Source organism: Hippocampus bargibanti, linkage group LG16, assembly GCF_051943395.1.
Source record: "Hippocampus bargibanti isolate YZ-2025 linkage group LG16, ASM5194339v1, whole genome shotgun sequence".
NCBI lineage: Eukaryota > Metazoa > Chordata > Actinopteri > Syngnathiformes > Syngnathidae > Hippocampus > Hippocampus bargibanti.
Genome location: NC_142749.1, coordinates 14,665,565 through 14,685,184, shown reverse-complemented (window position 1 = coordinate 14,685,184; position 19,620 = coordinate 14,665,565). Strand labels below are relative to the sequence as shown.

The following is a 19,620-nucleotide window of genomic DNA, read 5'->3' as shown; positions in this document are numbered from 1 at the left end:
TAGAAACCAAATGACAGCCATCCAGCTGAAATTCTTCATTTTCTGTCTTTTTTTTCACCCTTTTTTAAAAAAAAAATACACCCGTATCCTCTCTTACGTCAAATAGGAGCTTCGGTGATACGGAGTGAAGAGCCACAACACAGACCGGGCTACTGTTGCCATTTTTTTTTTTTTTTTTACTTACGTTGATATTGATCTTCACTGAAGCGAGTAAGCTGATACCCTCCATTGAAAGATGGAACGCATGGAAAAGCTCCTCTGAGGTTCCATCACAGATGATCACAAACATGAAGTGAATAAAAATGTGTTTCTTGGGTTTTTTGCTTTGTTTTTTAGTGATATTATTAAAACCAGAGTATACTTGTTACATTACTCGACAAAACTAAATTAGGATGCATTGTACTATTATTATTATTGTATCTATTAGCTAGATAGCTAGCTTTCTATCTATTTGAGTTACTTCCGTTTTGAGTGAACGCTGGCGCGTGTGGCTGCCGCTGCTCACCCGCAGAAAAAATATCCTGTGACTGTAAAGTGTCCTTGAGAGTTTTTAAAGGCGCTTATAAATGAAATGTATTATTATTACTATATCTATTAGCTAGCTAGCTAGCTAGCTAGCTTTCTATCTATTTGGATTACTTCCGGCTTGAGTGAACGCTGGCGCGTGTGGCTTCCGCTGCTCACCTGCAGAAAAAATATCCTGTGACTGGAGAGTTTTGTAAGTCGCTTATAAATGAAATGTATTCTTATTCTCATTCTTCTTTTTTTTTATTATTATTATTATTGTTATTATTATTATTATTATTATTATTATTATATACGTAGTTGTATTTTTTATAAATCGTTAAAAACAGGAAAAATCTTCGTGGGCGGTGCCCAACAACAACGATCAATCACGGCGACGTCGTCTCGGGGGCGCGCACGTCGCACGCTGTCTAGCCGAGCACGCGCGCGCTGCTCTGAGCTCTCTGCGTTCGACAGATGGCCTAGCAGTGACACCGCTCTCTCGGGGAGGCCGAAATTTTGAAAACGGGAAGAAATTTATTTTTCGTTTTGCAATGCGAGCCGAAGAGAGCGAAAATGGAGAAAACTCAGCCAACTCGGTGAGCGCAAAAAAAAGACGACGGGGAGTGTAATTAACACGAGTGACATGTTAGCACGAAAGCCCCTAACAAACTAACAACATTGTTAAAAGTACGACGTGGTTTCAAGTAGACGTTCATTTCATTAAGTTACTGCATTTTCCACCTATTTTAGTGATTGAATGTAGTAAATTTAACAAGAAAGCTAATCATTTTCCAGTTAAATCCATCTAACTTGTCCAGAAATTAACCAACGAATGACACCCCCCCCCCCCCCGAAGAAAAACATTGAATGAGGTATCAAACAATATTTTTTGAAAAACATTTGTAAATTTATTTGGCTGTGTATGTGTGCGTAGACGGGGGGAAGAGTCACCGTGGCCCCCTAACAAACTAAGAACATTGTTAAAAGTACGACGTGGTTTCAAGTAGACGTTCATTTCATTAAGTTACTGCATTTTCCACCTATTTTAGTGATTGAATAGTAAATTTAACAAGAAAGCTAATCATTTTCCAGTTAAATCCATCTAACTTGTCCAGAAATTAACCAACGAATGACCGCCCCCCCCCAAAAAAAAAACAAACAAACATTGAATGAGGTCTCTAACAATATTTTTGTAAAACATTTGTACATTTATTTGGCTGTGTGTGTCTATGTGAGCGTAGACAGGGAGGCAAAAGAGTCACAGTGGCTTTGTGATGGGAGTCCGCAGGCATGCCGAGCTGAATGATAAACAGAAGCCTGTCCTGTCCATGTCAGCATCTTAAAATAGAGGCTAACCAAGTGGGTCTCAAATATACCTTGGATGCCATATAAGTCTGGGCCCCCTGCACTTTGCTTTCTGTGTGTGTGTGAGAGAGAGAGAGAGAGATACATCCACCTGCTGTTGTAGCGACAATCTTTATATAGCACATTTCACTCAACGGGCTCTCGTTCATATTTAAATGCTTTATGTATCCACAAGGTGAAAATACGCCTGACAGTTTGTTTGTACTCTTTCACATGCAAAGTAATGTCAGTATTTGGATGAAGTTCCTTTTAAACATGTCATCAGCGATAAGGAATGACTGAAGTCATGGGTCCGAATCTGTTTCCTCCACTTTATCGACGCGTCATCTGACACTTGGGACAAAGACTTGATTCAGTCACCGTCTTGGCTATGACAATGACAGGTTGGCATTTTGGGCATTTGTTGTTTGGATTTGCCTCTATTAGTCTCGCGAGTGGAGAAATTTACATTTCAAAACAGAAAATAATAACATAGTATGACAACACAAAGACACAGAGAGTCATTCATTCTTCAGCACTTTCTGCAACCTACTTGTTACATGAAGCAGTTCTGGCTGAAAGAGGAGAGGATCAAAGCATTTTTACACCAGTGGATCTGGGACATCATGGTGGAATGAAACGAAAACATGCTTTCGTCTGTTTGTGTGGGACAGCCAAAAGACACCTGGAGGAGAAATCCATTGTTATTTTGAATCATTTGCTACGTTGCCATTTTACGTGTGTTAATAAGTACATGATGGCTGTACACAAAAGTATTTTGAGGTGACTTTGTTGCACACAGTTTGGGTTGTCTCTTAACCTGCCAAGAACACCTGACAAAATATATTATGATTTGATAAAAATATGATTTTTACACTTCATACGTTCTACGTCCGACTCAAGTCCATCTATTGCTTTGTTCAATCAGCAGACTGAGATACTGATCAACCAGCTGAGGGAGATCAGCGGCATCCAGGATCCACAGATTCTCTGCAGAGCGTTAAAAGTAAGACAAAAGAACATTTTATGTAGTCTTTCGTGTTTTTTTTTAACTCATTCACTGCCGTTCCTGAATGTATTCGGGAATTGAAAAGCATGACGTGGAGCGCCATTCCCGATTTTTTTCGGGTTCTGTTTTTTTTTTCGGGGTGCGATATAGCGCTGGTCAGACCTCTGGCAATGTTTTTCCCTCCCACGAGGGGGCAGCATTTGCCTTTTGTTACAACTTCAGCTGTTGTTGAAGCGCTATATAAATCAATATGTATGTATTGTATTGATTTTGAACAGCCGCCCCATTTCAAGGTCATATAACTCCAGACCTGTATAATTTAGGAATTAACTCTTTTTTTTTCTAATTAAAGAAGACAGTCTAAGGTTTCTTACATTGCATTTAATGTTTATGTAGTCCTAAAACGCAATATTCTGTGAGTCCTGGAATTGAAGTGACAATGCCAAAAACCCTGGCACTGAAGTGGACACTTTTTTGCACAGCGAATGAGTTAATATGAATCTATGTGCCCTTTTATCTATTCCTGCTTTATATCCCTGCTCTCATGAAGGCCAGTCGAGGTGACATCGGAAATGCTGTCGGACTGCTGACAAGTCTGCATGTGGAGGCACAGAATGCTGGAGAACCACAAAAATCTGGAATTCCCGTGGAGGGTCAGAAGGGTACAAATAATGAAACTTTTACTATATTTTAGTTTGGATCTATTATTTTATTTCTCCACAAATCGATTACTTGTGACTATTGTCATATTCCATTGTGAATCCCGCGAAATGAAGACAAACTGCCAAATATTGATTCAGAAGGTTTTCTCTTTTCAGCCGCACAAGATGAGCTCCAAACGGCTATCGAACTGAGCTTGCAGGAGTCCCACAAGGTCCAGGAGGAGGAGAGAGAATTCCATCGGTATCATCTTTTTTGCTTTCCAGACACTTTTTTTTGTTTATTCACCCAAAATACTGTCTCTTAGCTACGGAAGAGCATTAGGGCCAGGTTGAAATGTATATTTTTGGGAGATGGGGTATTATTCTGAAAAAATAAAGTCACACATTTGCTGGATTCAAACTCGCAAATTTGCTAGATTTAAAGTCATAAATTTGCTAGATTCAAAGTCACAAATTTGCTAGATTTACCGGATCCGTCAGCTACGAAAGAGCATTACGCTGCTAACCCACCGCACGACTGAATGATGTATCTCAAACTCCAAAAGTTTTATTTTTTTCACGTTTAAGTCTAGCAAATTTGTGACTTTAAGTCAAGCAAATATGCGAGTTTGAATCTAGCAAATTTGTGACTTTAAATCTAACAAATTTGTGACTTCAAATCTAGCAAATTTGTTACTTTAATTCGAGCAAATTTGTGACTTTAAATCTAGCAAATTTGCGAGTTTCAATCTAGCAAATTTGTGACTTTAAATCTAGCAAATTTGTGACTTTAAATCTAGTAAATTTGTGACTTTAAATCTAGCAGGTTTGTGACTTTAAATCGGGCAAATTTGTGACTCAATCTAGCAAATTTGCGAGTTTGAATCTAGCAAATTTGTGACTTTAAATCTAGCAAATTTGTAACCTTAAATCTAGCAAATTTGTGACTTTAAATCGAGCAAATTTATGACTTTTAATCTAGCAGGTTTGTGACTTTAAATCGAGCAAATTTGTGACTTTAAATCTAGCAAATTTGCGAGTTTGAATCTAGCAAATTTCTGACTTTAAATCGAGCAAATTTGTAACCTTGAATCTAGCAAATTTGTGACTTTAAATCGAGCAAATTTGTGACTTTAAATTTAGCAAATTTGTGAGTTTGAATCTAGCAAATTTGTGACTTTAAATCGAGCAAATTTGCAAGTTTGAATCTAGCGAATTCGTGACTTTAAATCTAGCAAATTTGTGACTTTAAATGTGTATGTAAATGTGACTTCTCAGAATAATACCCCATCTCTAATAAAATATATTTCAACCTGGCCCTAATACTCTTCCGTACTTAGCCCTCTACTGTGAAGCTTAGCGATTTTATTTACAGAGGATAGGATAACAAAACACCTTTCTGTGACTAGCATGATTAAAACAGTTTGTACAACTAGCGTAACATATCGTACCAAAAACAAACTACAAATCGACAAGCTCTGGAATTGCCAAGCGCAACTCTTACGTGAAGTCGCTCCACCTGTCAATCGTAACGGCTGTGCCGATGCCTCGTCAGGGCACTGGAAGCGAGCGCCGAGGAGAACTCGGCAAGGAGCAAAAGGAAGAGATGCGAAGCGGTCCAGAGTGACATGAGCAACCCCGCCGATTGGATCCGCAAGGACGACTGGCCCGTCGGCATTCGCAACGTGGGCAACACTTGCTGGTTTAGCGCCGTCATTCAGGTGAGGCGTCGACGCTTGCTTGCGTGTTCTCAATTTATTCGGGAATTGAAAAAAATTGAAAAATGAAGTAGAGTGCCATTCCCGAATTTGTTCGGGTTTTGTTTTTTTTGCTGGAATGCCAATAAAGCGCTGGTCAGACCTCTGGTGATATTTTTCCCTTCCACCAGGGGCAGCATGTGCCTTTTTTTTCCATGTTAGCGCTTTGTTACAGCTTCAGCTGTTGTTAAATCGCTATATAAATCTATATGTATGTATTGGATCTTATTTTGGACATATAATTTAGGATTTAACTGTTTTTTTCTGAGAAAAGAAGAGAGTTTAAGGTTTTTAATGCTGTATTTAATGTTTATCTAGTCCCAAAACTCACCATTTAGTGAGTCCTGCAATTTGAGTGAAAATGACAAAAACCCTGGCACTGGAGTGGACGCATTTTTCACATTGTCTGGCAGTGAATGAGTCAAATTATTTTATCAAATTATTATGTTTTTATCAAAGTAGTAATGGTTGTATGATCTGATTATTCATATCTAAACGACAATGTTATGCTCCACTTTTTTTTTTTTATTGTCATCGGAGCAAATGTTGTATATTCAACAGCGGTAAGTAAATATAATCTTCCAAATGAAATTATGCTCTCAAATTCAAGGCAAAGTGACCACGTGAGTCACTCTTAAACTTTGGTTATTCCCCGGCGGCTACCGGTGAATGTAACGATGAGATCAGGCTCCATTGGATTTCCCACTCAAATGTTATCAGGAGACACGTTAAGTGCTCAATTATCGTGAGATATAACACTAATTGTTCCTTTGCGGGAAACGCACATGGAGAGCTCAAAGGACTTCTGATGTGGAAAGTGGAATCCTAAACGTTGTTTGTAATATGTTGTAACATTCGCTGAGTCGTTTTATCAACAGAAAATAATCAACAGGTAACGCCTTTTCAATGAGAGCTGGGTTTTTGCTTGGAAAAGGTAACAAACGCGCCAAAATTACTAATCCTCATATACGTCTTTTGTTACAGTCGCTGTTCCACCTGCCCGTCTTTAAAAGACTCGTACTCGACTACCGTTTGTCAGAGCAAATCCTGGAAAGGTGTAAAAGCCACGCCGTGAGTATTTTCAGAATCGTCGTCCGAGACAGACTTTTCATAGGGTGACATGCAAATTTGCTCTGATAGGACAAGAGGAACATCGCCTTCATGCAGGAGTTGCGCTGCCTTTTCGCCCTCATGGTGGGCTCAACACGCCGGTTCGTCGACCCCTGCGCTGCCGTGGAGCTTCTGCGAGAGGCTTTTCGTACCAGCGAAGCGCAACAGGTACAAGAAATAACACGAATGTTACTTAACATGAAAATGATGCCGTGCCAATATATTTTTTTTTTTCATCATTTTCAGGATGTGAGCGAGTTCTCCCATAAACTGCTCGACTGGTTAGAAGACGCCTTTGAATTGGCCGCCAATGACGAGTAAGTCCAATCCAGAAAAACATAAACTCTTATATGTATTCCTTTTTTTTTTTTTATTTAAATTTGAAAAACATTGCCAGATGTCCAAAAATACATGTTCCCATTTATACTTCATCTAGAACTGCTTCATGTCACAAAGAGGGTACATCAAGTGCTGAAGAATGAATGACTCTCTCTGTATGTGTCTTGTCATGTTATTTGCTACAGTATTTAGTTTTTTGTTTTTTTTTTTTACTTCAAAATGGCGCTGTGAGAGTGGCTGCCTATCCAGCAGCTCCTGTATTTTATTTTCTACTTCTTTCTTTCCTTTCCTCTTCCTTTTATAAATTTGCTGCTGTGCAAATGTATATTTCTCCACTGCCAGACGAATAAAGGTACATCAAATCCAATCTATTTTGCTTTCAGCAGCGCAACAGACAAACAAAACAACCCCATGGTTCAACTTTTCTATGGCACTTTTGTCACCGAGAGGAAGCACGAGGGTAAGCGCAAGTTTCAACCGTCATGTTGCGACCGATGTGGATAACTAATAAGTACGTTGTGTGTGTTTTAGGTAAAGTTTTATGTAACATAGAGCAGTTCGGCCAGTACCCTTTGCAAGTGAACGGTTTCAACAACCTGGACGAATGCTTAGAAGGTGCCATGGTGGAAAGGGAGATCGAGTCGCTCCATGCAGAACATAGCGCGCCATCTGGTCGAGAGGTCTGTAACCTCAAGATGTTATCATCCAAAATAAGGTCTTACTAAATAAATTGATTTTTTTTTTTTTTTTGCAGAGATGGTTCAAAAAATTGCCACCCGTACTGACCTTTGAACTGTCCAGATTTGAGTTCAACACACAGCTCGGCCGTCCCGAAAAGATACATAAGAAATTGGAGTTTCCACAAATTATCTACATGGACAGGTGACCGCTTTTAAAATGCAAAAAAATACATAGATATCGTATTTTCCGGTGTATAAGGCGCACTAAAAAGCTATAATTTTCTTCAAAAGATGACCTTGCGCTTTATACGTAGATGCTCCTTATATGTGAAGTAACTTTTATATACAGTGAGACCTCAACTTACGAACTTAATTGGTTCCCATACAGTGTGTATGGCGAAAAGTGTGTATCTCAAAAAAAGATTTCCCATAGGAAACCATTAAAATAGGAATAATCCGTTCCCGGGTTTCCATAAAATATACATTTCAACTAAATAAGCCTTAAAACTACACACAACATACCTTATTCTATGTATAATAAATGTGCTATTGTATTGTAATGAAAGAAATACACTGCATTGTATCATAAAGTCACTTTATTTACATTTGTGATGGTTATTTATGGCTTGATGAAATGGCGTTGGAGGTCGAAGGTCAAAGGCAATTGCTGTTTGGAAAAAGAGGCGCATTACAGGACGACTGTAATTAAAGAAATAAAATGTGCTGTAAAATAAAGTTTTATTGACCTTTTTGATGGTCGTTGATGGCTTATGGAAGGAGAGTCACCTTCCATAAGGACTGTTGGTAACTTAACCTCTGGTGCTGTTCGGTCATGTGCTTCCGCCGAAGATCACTCCGCCAGCCGTGGTGGGTGTGTATTATGAAAATAGTGCTTATTATAAGGTTTAATTTTCATAAATTTGACGTTTGTAAGACAAAAAGTTTGTGAGTTGAGGTGTTTGTAAGTTGAGGTCTCACTGTATTATATATTATATTTGGAGAACTTTTTTTCAGTCATTTAGGGTGAGCTTTATAGTCCGTTGCACCTTACACATGGAAAATCTTGCATCATTCATTGGGGGTGCGCCTCATACTCTAAATATGGTCGTCATATCCATCTGCACGAGACCGACGACAAAAAAAAAAGATAATGTACACTCTGGAGCTATGATTTGCTCAACATTTATGTGACAGATATCTTCACAAAAACCTGACGTGTACACACGAGAGGAGAGGAGAAGTGAAAAAACTGAGAGAGCAGCTCGCAACTCTTCAACAAAAACTGGAATGGTACAGTCGAGATCCTCATATTCAATCTTCTCTCACTCCATGTGACGAGAGCACTAATTGCCACCACTTTGCATATCTCGACAGCTATAAAAACTACGGCTCGGGACCCAACAAGTACCCTTTGGCTGACATGCTGCAGTTTGTGTTGGAGTTTAGCTCCACCAAGCACTCCGCCGTTTCCCCTGCTGAAGTTGCCCGACCGCTTTCTACTTCACATGCTTGTCCTTGCTCCCCACTCAATGACAACGCCAGCCAAGAGGACAGGTATGCATCTACTCTGCAAAAAAAAAAAAAGTTTGAAAACTGAAACGGCACTATCCATTATAATTAGTGTAAAATATTTTAATCCGTTCCAAGTTTAGAAAACTATTTTTAAGAAGCACTTTTTTGACTATTTTACAGTATAAACTGTATACACGCGCAAATGCAGAAATATTTTATGAAAAAAGACCCTAGCATTGGTCCTGAAGGGTCTGATTTTAAAACAAGCAAAGGGTGGTTTGAAAAGTCAGTGTGCCCTGCGATGTCCCCCAACTACTGCCCAAAGACAGAAAACCGAGGTATCACTGTATTAACATGGTGCTAAAAAGCAAAGTAGAAAATGAATAATTGCTTGGATTATTCATTACCCAGTCAATCAAACGATGCAGAGGAGACAGAGGGGCTAATGTCCAGCTGCCAGCGCACCCCCATATACAAGCCCTTCACCCAGCACCGACACTCTATCGACTGCTCACCCCACCCGGCCCCCCACAGCATCACCGAAGAGGAGCTGCACTTTGTTATGGGCTGCCTCCAGCGATGGAGGACGGAAGTGGAGAGCGACATCAATGGTAAAGGGGGAGGGGGGGGGGGGTTTTCGCGCTTAATATTGTAATTGGAGAGTTGGACGTAAATCCCTCCTTGCCGGTGTTGTTTTGTTGCCGCAGAATTAAAGGCCAACATTGAGAAACTCAATCAGACGCTGGAGGGGGTGTACTCGGACAACAGCCTCTGCCAGGTAACATTTCCTTGAGTCCCTCGGTCACACATCGCTGTGCAATGTGCACATGGCCCACGTGACTATCAAGTATTCATTTAGAAATGAGGAAAATTGATCTCTGGTACAATGTCCCCAGTGAGAAGAAAATTATTGAGACATTTTTCAATTTACTGTCATAAAAACAAACAAAAAAAAGTCATATTTCTCATATATTTGCAGATTTTGTTGACTGAACCGTTTACCTTCATTGTCATGCTTTTTCAACTATCTTTGGTGAGAATGACGACTAAATTGTGACTTTGTCATACGAGGTCAACTATAGTCTTGGAAATTTGCAGTTGACTTCTTCCGAAGTTCCAAATGGATTTTTGTGAACATTTGGACACTATTGCGATAGAAATTATAATATAATAAATACATTATCTGGAACTGGCTTGGAATTGAAGCGGATTCGCGTGGGACAGGAGATTTGAGACTATCTCTGTTCGTCAATAAATGCTACAGCTTTGTGTTGCTTTTCAACATTTAGCTTGTAGCAGACGTGCACATTGCACCATGACGTCCCTGATCCACTGGTGAAAAGGACGGTTTGATCCTGTCCTCTTTCATCTTGAACTGCTTCAAAAAAGAAAGAGGGTGCAGAAAATGCTTAAAATTGAACGACTGTCTTTTGTGTTGTGTCACATTATTTTAGTATTTGTTTTTACGTCAAGATGGCGTCGCGAGAGTGGCTGCCTTTACAGCAGCTCCTGTGTTTTATGTTTCTACTTCTTCCTTTTCTTTCCTCTTCCTTTCATCACTTTGCTGCTGTGAAATGTAAATGTAAATTTCACCACTGCAAGACTAATACAGGCTAGGCTAATCCAATCCATTCAAAAATTATAAAAAACAATTTAAAAAATACAATTATATATAATCTTGTTCTTATCGCGTGTTTCTTTTTTGTAAAATTACGATTTATTCTTTCATTAACTTGTAAAAATGGTAACTGTGTTCTGGATATTTTAATGTTATTTATTTTATTTGTATTTATTCATTTTAATCAATTTTTATAGTCATATTTCAACTGTTATTTTGCGATGAATCTGTATCAAACAAAGCCTCTATTTTAAAGGATGCTATCATCTAATTCCTGCTATTGACATATGTTCTTGTTATGTCCTCCTAGGCACCCTACAGACTTCACGCCGTGCTGGTCCACGAGGGCCAGGCCTCGGCGGGCCACTATTGGGCGTACATTTACGACCACGCCAAGCGACGCTGGATGAAATACAATGACATCAATATCACCGAGTCCTCCTGGGAGGAGCTGGAGCGCGACTCTTTTGGCGGAATGACCAACGCCAGCGCCTACTGTCTGATGTACATCGATGACAGGCTACCACGTCTTATTACCGGTACTGTGTGGCAACATGAGTTCTTTTTTTTCTGTTTTGAGGGACAATAGAAAATGGTCAAATGGATAAAAATTATCAAAATAAAAGCCCAAGATTACATCTCTTCCATTCAGAACACACAGATGACGAGACCGGTCAAGTTCTACACGGCATGGACTCGCTGCCACCTGTCCTGAGACGTTACGTGCACCAAGACAACCGCTGGTTCCAGCAGGAGCTCAGCGAGTGGGAGGAGCAACTTCGCCAAGCGGCGGCGGCGCCTCAGTGCGAGTCCGTGCTTTCGCCCGCCGAGCCACCCGACGCCGCCTCCGAGCACGATCCTCCTCAGCCTTCAGTTCCCGTCGAGCCTCCATCGCCGCTGCCCCAGCAGACTGAGGAGCTAACCAGAGTGGCTGCTGCTTCACTTCTACAAGCGGAAGCCCAGAATGAACCCGAGTCTGACGCTGCAGGCCCAATTGAAGGTTTTTTTTTCCTTACTCATTGGAGTTTTAAAATGGTTGTTATAGCATAAAATAAACCTCACAGTTTCAACAAAGAATATCCAGTGATACCTCGGTTTACGAACCCCTTGGCTTACGAACTTTTCGGTTTACGAACGTTAAATTTATGAACATTTTACCTTGGCATACAAACTATTTTTCGGGATACACACGGAGCGCCACAATGAGTGATGTGTCATTTGCCAACGAGCCCGTTCTCCTAACAAGAAAATAGCAGCCGATTGTTTTTGTCCTCTAATCCCCACCCCTCAGTATTCGGTCAAAGCTACGTGATTGGTCAAGAACGCAGCAGTGTGAGGGGGGGGGGATTAAACATCAAAGAGACAGGCAGACGACAAAGTGGAGAAAATGGATAGAAAACAGTGAAATTTGGACTCGTTTCAACTTTGATAGTTCAAAGGACGACTGTAGACTGCAAGGCTAAAATTCCCATCAATCAGGCTCCTCAAAGAACCCGCACAAGCCATCTGTACACTTGATGCAAAAAGCTATTAACCCAGCGGTTTCCTATGGGAAATTAATTATTGGGATACACACTTTTCGCCTTAAACGCTGTCTGGGAACCAATTAAGTTCGTAAGCCAAGGTATCACTGTAATTGTCTCTTTCTTGACCCTCCTTAAAGAATCCGATGTAGCAGCCCTGCCTCAGAATTCCGACTGCCCGACAGATGACGGCCAGCCCGACAACAGCGACACCCTGGGATCCGACCAGAGCACTGACACCGCCACGGCTGAGAAGGAACCTCAAAGTCAGGTGGGTTAAGCCCCGTGAAAGCACCTGTTTGGTCCCCTCCTACATCCTCCCTTGCTGATTTGTCAAATATGGGTCATACGTTCCTGGCCGCAGTGTCCCATTACACTACTTGACCTACTAATGCAGATCCGGTCTGTGCTACTGACGCACTTACTGGAACCACTTGATGAGTTTGACAGCTTTGTGATAAAATAGACATGACTTTCTATTTATGGCAAATGACTGACGTGCGTGTTGACAGTCAACCCATTCTACAAAGAAGTGATTACATTTTCTCGATTGACTGAATCATGGTCCTATTTGTTCGCTCTTTGCCAGACGCCTCCTCCCGACGTCGCCCTGGGCGGTAACCCATCGCCATCAGAACTCTCTTTGAAAAAAGAAGACGCAAATGTGAAGGAGGAGCAAGGCGAGGAAGTCGAAAAAACGGCTGACGGTGACACCGAGGTCTCCTCGGAGGAAGCGGATCGGGGGAGCGAGGAGCAGCGGGAGCAACAGGTTCCCATCAGACGCCGACGGGCCGAGAATGAAGTGTCTGAGGTGGAGATCCCCAATGTGGGCAGGATCATGGTGAGGGCAGATGCTGATGGATACAATGAAGAGGTAATTTCCCCTCCCCGATAATAATTTAACTAACTCATTCTCTGCCGGACGATGTGCAAAAATGTATCCACTCCAGTGCCAGGGTTTTTGTCATTGTCACTCAAATTCCAAGACCCACAGAATATTGAATTTTAGGACTGCATACATACACATTCAATGCAGCATACAGAACTTTAGACGCTCTTTCATCAAAAAAGTGTTAATTCCTAACTTACATGGGGCTGGCGTTATCTGACTTTGAAATGGGGGCGGCTGTACACAATACAATACAATACATTGATTTATATAGCGCTTTAACAACAGCTGAAGCTGGAACAAAGTGCTAACATGGACAAAAGGCAAATGCTGCCCCCCTCCTGGAAGATAAAAAAAACATTGCCAGAGGTCTGACCAGCACTTTACCCACACCCCCACCAGATGATGTTGACCCCAGCCATGCAGGGTATCATTCTCGCCATCGCAAAGGCCAGACGAGCGTTCGACGCCGAGGGCCCTGAAGCTGGACTCATCAAGGTTGGACTTTTTTGATCCTTGAAGACATATCTTTTCAAACCGGATTTCAAAATCAAAATACCTCCTCCAGGCCTTCCACGAGGAGTATTCCCGGTTATACGAGCTCTCCCAGGAGGAGACCACGCCGCGCGAGGACGCCCGCCTGCAACACGCTTTGGTTTACTTTTTCCAAAACAAAGCACCTAAACGCGTCATCGAGAGGACGCTGCTCAAGCAATTCACGGATCGCAACCTCAGCTTCGATGAGAGGTGACATGAGACTTGTTTTTGGTCTTTTCCATCCACATAGTTGGCATTTTTTGTACTTTTTAAAATTCTACTTAATTAACATCAGATGTTACTATTATTATTAAATATAACTCATGTAGGATTTATTACAGTAATCCCGTGCTACTTTGCAGTTCGATTATCAAGTCCCTTGATGCATTGCAGATTTTTTTAACCTAAAAAAAGGCCACAAAAGGCAGCAACAGTAAGTAATGTGAAGTGTCCTTGAAAGTTTTGAAAGGCACTTACAAATGAAATTTATTATTATTATTATTATTATTATTGTAAAACTACAGTGGGTTACAGAGAACAACATACAGCAGTCATTAGATTTACTGTTATATATATTTTTTTTATTCCTCCATTTTGAGGCATTACTGTCCTCTAAATGCCTTCTGCAGGACTCAACGCTTTCTGAAACTTAACTTATCCAGTAGTGTACGTGTAAATATTATACTGTATATACTGTATTTTCATAGTGGACTGTTTACGTCACAGGTGTCAAAGTCAAGGCCCGCGGGCCAAATCCGGCCCGCCACATCATTTCTTTCGGCCCACGAAAGCAAATCAAACTAGTTAAATTCAATGATGATTGCTAAAATCTGAGCCAAAATTTTATATTTTTGGATGTCAACCACAATAAAAGTCATTATTCTTGACTTCAGATTTGAAAACGAGTTATTCATTAATTTGCTGTGTGCTCTATATGTAATATTTGAAGGGATTTAAACATTCTAAAGGATCCAATCCAATTCATAACGGCCCTCGAGAGGAAACCATAACTACAATGTGGCCCACGGCAAAAAATGACGTTGACACCCCTGGTTTACGTCATTGCATTAGGATTTTTGTACTATATTACAAACATTAACTGTGCTTCTTTATGCATGTCCTGTACTGTGCTCCACTAAATTTGGCCTTATAAATAGTATTTTGTACTCATACACATGTAAATTCACCAGTACATGTTGGGTTCGCGACATCGCGATTTTTCGCCCATTGCAGGTCGTCCAGGTCTGCATTAATCACGATAAACGAGGGATTACTGTATAGCAAAAACATTCACCACCTGAACTCAATGCAAAATGTATATAAATACTGCCATCTAGTGTTCATATTTATAACTAGCCAAACTTGGCTCCTGTGTCTCTTGTACCATTTCCCCATCCCAAAGTTGTAATTTACTTTGAAGTAGTCATTAAAAAAATAAGTATTATAAAATCATTTTATCCACTGACTCCGTTTTTTCCTGCAGAGCCATCAGCATCATGCAAGAAGCCCGAGCCAAGCTGCGCCTCATCAAGCCAGAAGACATGGACATGGATGAGTACATGGTACTTTTAATGTAGCTTATCTCTGCTAGCAAATTTCTTTCATTGAATTTCAGGAAGTAACATTGTTTCGTCTATGGAATTAAGAGTGGGGGTGGGTTTCAAATTTGGACACAAATATTAATAGATGATGAATAAATAATGCTAGTGAATAGAACCCATTTTGTCCTATGTCGTTACACAGCAGTGGCACGACGACTACAGAACGTTCCAGACAGTTTTTGTCTATCTGCTGACCGGATTGGAACATTACCAGCATGGCAAGTAAGTGTTTCCACATCATTGCCACAGTACTTTTTAGAATGTGTGTCTTTTTCTTTGTTTTTTTTGGGTTGGATGTACCTTTATTCATCTCGCAGCAAAGTTATGAAAGGAAGAGGAAAGGAAAGAAAGAAGTAGAAAAAGAAAAAACAGGAGCTACTGGAAAGGCAGCCACTCTCGCAGAGCCATCTTGAAGTAAAAAAAAAGTGTCCTTGAAAGCTTTGAAAGGCGCTTAAAATAAAATGTATTATTATTTAAAAAAAAAACATTAAAAAACTAAATAACAAATAATATGACAACACAAAGACAAGTTTATTTATCGATCAATTTGTTTTTACATCCAAGGATGCGGGAGGCTCTGACCTACCTCGCTCACGCCTACGACGCCAACGCCGCCCTATTAACTAGGGGTGAAAAACGCGGCGTGGACACGTCTCTGATTGCACTTTACCGAAGAAAGTGTCTCACGGTGAGCGACGCTGCATTTGTGGTTGCTCATTCCTCTCATTTGTTTGCATTTTGGAATATGGAGACAGGAAGTTGATGACAATATCTAATAGAGGTTCTCAATCAACCCCCCCCCATCCCGCAGACCCTGAACGAAAGCGCGACGCGGCTCTTCGCCAGCGGCGAAGAGAGCAAAGTCGAGGAAGGTGTGGCCATCATGGACGAAGTGGTCATCCCTTGCCTGCATCTGATGAGCCGGGAGACGCCGCCGTCGCAGGAGGACCGCGACACCATGGAGAACATTCGCAGTCAGTGGTGCTGCTGTCTGGGACAGGACATGGACGGTAATGATGTCTTAAGCGCCATTTTTGAAAACTCCTACACTGCCAAACGATGTGCAAAAATGTGTCCACTGCAGTGCCAGGGTTTTTGTCATTTTCACTTAAATTGCAGGACCCATAGAATATTGAGTTTCAGGACGACATAAACATTCAATTCCGCTTTAGAAATTTTAGACTCTCTTCTTTCATCAGAAAAAAAGTTAATTCTTAAGTTATATGGGACTGTAGTTATCTGAGCTTGAAATGGGGGCGGCTGTAGAAAATACAATACATACATATTGATGTATATATTGCTTAAACAGCTGAAGTAGTAACAAAGCACTGAAATGGACATTAGGCAAATGCTGCCCCCTCGTGGAAGGGAAAAACATTGCTAGAGGTCTCATATACAACCATGACTACTTTGATAAAAAATAATAATAATTTGATGAATAATTAAATTAAATAATCTGACTCATTCACTGCCAGACAATGTGCAAAAATGTGTCCACTCCAGTGCCAGGGTTTTTGTCATTTTCACTTAAATTCCAGGATCCACAGAATATTGAGTTTTGGGACTATATAAACAGTCAATACAGCATAAGAAACCTTAGTCCATCAGTAAAACAAGAGTTAATTCCTAAATTATATATCTTGAGTTATCTCAGCCTGAAATGGGGGCGGCTGTCCAACATACAATGCAATACATACATATAGGTTTATATAGCGCTTTAACAACAGCTGAAGCTGGAACAAAGCGCTAACATGGACAAAAAGGAAATGCTCCCACATCGTGGAAGGGAAAAACATTGCGAGAGGTCTGACCAGCACTTTATCGGCACCGAATGAGTTAAGCATTGAACACGCACAGCAATAATCGAGAGTACAAAATGGATTCCAGACAATTGTGTAAAGTTATGTTCAGCTACACGTTCTTTTATCTGCTAACAAATCTCCTTTTTCTACGCAGATTCGCTGCAGATGAAACTGGGCGAATTCCTACCACGGGTTCTGGACTGTTCGGCCGAAACGGTGGTCCTCAAAGACCCCCCTAAAGTCCACGTGAACCAAGCCCACGACCTATGCAGCCGCTTGGCTGCCGTCATGGAGTCCATCCACAACGCCACCGTGGTCGCTGTCAAATAACGTCTCTAAAATTGACTTTGAATCCTCGCAAAATGGCCGACAGACTGCCGGGTTGAGATTTGTGTGTCATTTCCTGTGAAATGCGTCGCTAGCCGTGGATGCATGAGGCAGGTTTACTTAGCAAGCAGCCATTTTGTCATGAAAAAAAAAAAGCACACGAGCGGGGTGGAGAAAGAAAACTTGATTGATTATCTTAGAAAAATGATTTTTGATTCGCCGTGTCTTGAGGCGCTGAATCACTTGTCAATTTTCCTGATTAATCGATGAAGGAAAGGTAGTTAAGCACAAGGTGTTCCTTTTAACTCATTCACTGTCATATGATGTGCAAAAATTTGTCTACTCCAGTGCCAGGGTTTTTGTCATTGTCACTCAAATTGCAGGACCCACATAATATTGAGTTTTAGGACTACATAAACATTCAATTAGGCATAAGAAACCTTACACTCTCTTTTTCATCTGAAGAAAATAGTTAATTCCTAAGTAATATGGGTCTGTAGTTATTTGAACTTGAAATGGGGGCGTCTGTAAAAAATACAATACATACCTATTGATTTATATAGCACTTTAACAACAGCTGAAGCTGTAGCAAAGCGCTAACATGAACTAAAAGGCAAATGCTGCCCCCTCGTGGGAGATAAAAACATTGCCAGAGGTCTGACCAGCGCTTTATTGAATGGCAGTGAATGAGTTAAGAACTCCGGGAAGTGACACGTCAGCGGGATTACGTGGACGCGCGACAGCAACACATTTGTACTTGGGCAAATCTTGCTGATCTGCATTTTGTTTTTCTAAATACATATTTTGTACTTTTACTTTGAAACAGACTGGTAGGTCACATGATGTCGTTGAAATTCTGAAAGTCAACAGAGCTCCTGTGAGATGTGATTAGAGAAAAAGTGCAATCGAGTAATTGGTAAGAGACCCACTTATTTAACTTTTTGGGGCAAACAGTGAGCGAAACGATGGATGTGAAAAAGTTCAATATGTTGGGCCATGACTGTGAGATGAAAGTTTCACCATTTGGGGTACGTCACTCTTCTCAAATAAGATTTTGAAATCCATTTCATATGCCACTCATACCATCATTGCCTTTTGGCTTCTCCTCAATGTTCGAAATGGTGTGTTCTCTGCTTTGCAAATAATTTCACACAAGGCTCTTTAGATATAACTGATTGAAAAAGTCTACACACCCTTCTTCAAAAACACAAGCTATGAGGGGAAAATAAAGAAAAAGACCATGATAAATAATTTCTCAACTTTTTTTCTTCTATCATTGAGACCTATATAACAATTTGGACCCAAAAATGAAGTGAAAGAGTGTTTTTTTTTCCTTCAAAAGAATGTAAAAAAACATCTGAGGTAATGTGGTTGCACACCCTCTTGTAATTTTGGATGTGGTTCTTCAGAATCACATTTCAACCTGTTAAATTTAAAGGACAACCAACGTCTCCGGACAGGTTGTGTCCATAATTTGTAAAATGGCTTCAAAAGACTTCTACTGAGCGTATTTTACAAATATTCCACCGCATATAGCTATATTTTACATTTTAAGACTCGTGCTGAATATTCCGGAAGTCTTGTTTTTGAGTTAGTGACGGGTCCGTACGTGACGTCACTGAAGGAACGCCCCTGACCGAAAAAAAGGACACATTGTAGCAGTCCTTCCATCACGTCAATGCTTGTTTGGTCTGAAAACCTCGTGTTGCACCAGAAAGAGCCAGGAGAGGGTGTCCAAGCTCCGTGTAAGGAATTTATCAGCCTGTGGAAAGGGCTGATTCATTCCTCACAGCTCGGTGGCCATTTTCTTGCCTTTTTTTGGGTGAGACATTTCCCACCAATGTTGCCTCAAAATGGCACGGAATAAATTCTTTAATCGATTGCAAACATGTATGCTTTCCTCTTCAGAACTATTTGAATCATATTCATAACTGGATGTGTAACAAGAAAGCATATTCTCCGAATCTGAAGCCATTGTTTGGATTCTCCAGCAATGCAAGGCGGGACTTTCTGAAAATGCCCAATTCGCAACTCAATTTTTTGCAGATTTGGGACACTTTAACTCATTTTTATTGGTGTTTTGCATTTGAATAAAAATAGCATATTGCGTGTTTTGGGTATTTTGGATGTTATAAAACGTTTTTCTGATGTCAGTTAGGAAACAAAAAAGTGACGGCGGTTGTCCTTTAAGTTTATATGCAGCTGCAACCATTAACAGCATCTTTTATTAACCCCTCAAAATCTCCAGGCTGCTTTTCCGAACATTTAATGATCTCTTTATTTCTTTATTTAATCTTGCCATCCATCAGAAGCCTGAAGCTTCTCTACTCGGATTTATGATGATGTGTTATTTGTTTAAAAAAGAGGAAATGGGGGGGGGGGGGTTCAGTACAAACATGACAGTGGCAGCTGTCCAAAATACAG

General features: G+C 40.6%; 1 protein-coding gene across 3 annotated transcripts; it reads left to right on the top strand.

Moving 5' to 3' along the window:
- Positions 1-939: 939 nt before the first annotated feature.
- usp28 (ubiquitin specific peptidase 28) lies at positions 940-19,149 on the top strand. Of its 3 annotated transcripts, none has more exons than XM_089017359.1 (26): positions 940-1,103; positions 2,780-2,857; positions 3,411-3,522; positions 3,679-3,763; positions 5,057-5,222; positions 6,243-6,329; positions 6,399-6,536; positions 6,615-6,685; positions 7,094-7,167; positions 7,239-7,387; positions 7,462-7,589; positions 8,582-8,677; positions 8,762-8,941; positions 9,311-9,510; positions 9,607-9,677; positions 10,828-11,056; positions 11,170-11,517; positions 12,181-12,311; positions 12,630-12,914; positions 13,332-13,427; positions 13,498-13,676; positions 14,950-15,028; positions 15,210-15,289; positions 15,632-15,755; positions 15,879-16,077; positions 17,024-19,149. In XM_089017359.1, the coding sequence occupies exons 1-26, from the start codon at positions 1,059-1,061 to the stop codon at positions 17,197-17,199; spliced, it is 3,606 nt and encodes a 1,201-aa protein (XP_088873485.1). In that variant the 5' UTR covers positions 940-1,058; the 3' UTR covers positions 17,200-19,149. The 3 variants fall into 3 exon arrangements, with proteins under 3 accessions (XP_088873485.1, XP_088873484.1, XP_088873482.1); XM_089017358.1 differs by having other exon boundaries at positions 2,783-2,857; positions 7,091-7,167; positions 17,024-19,148; XM_089017356.1 differs by having other exon boundaries at positions 7,091-7,167; positions 17,024-19,148.
- Positions 19,150-19,620: the final 471 nt, after the last annotated feature.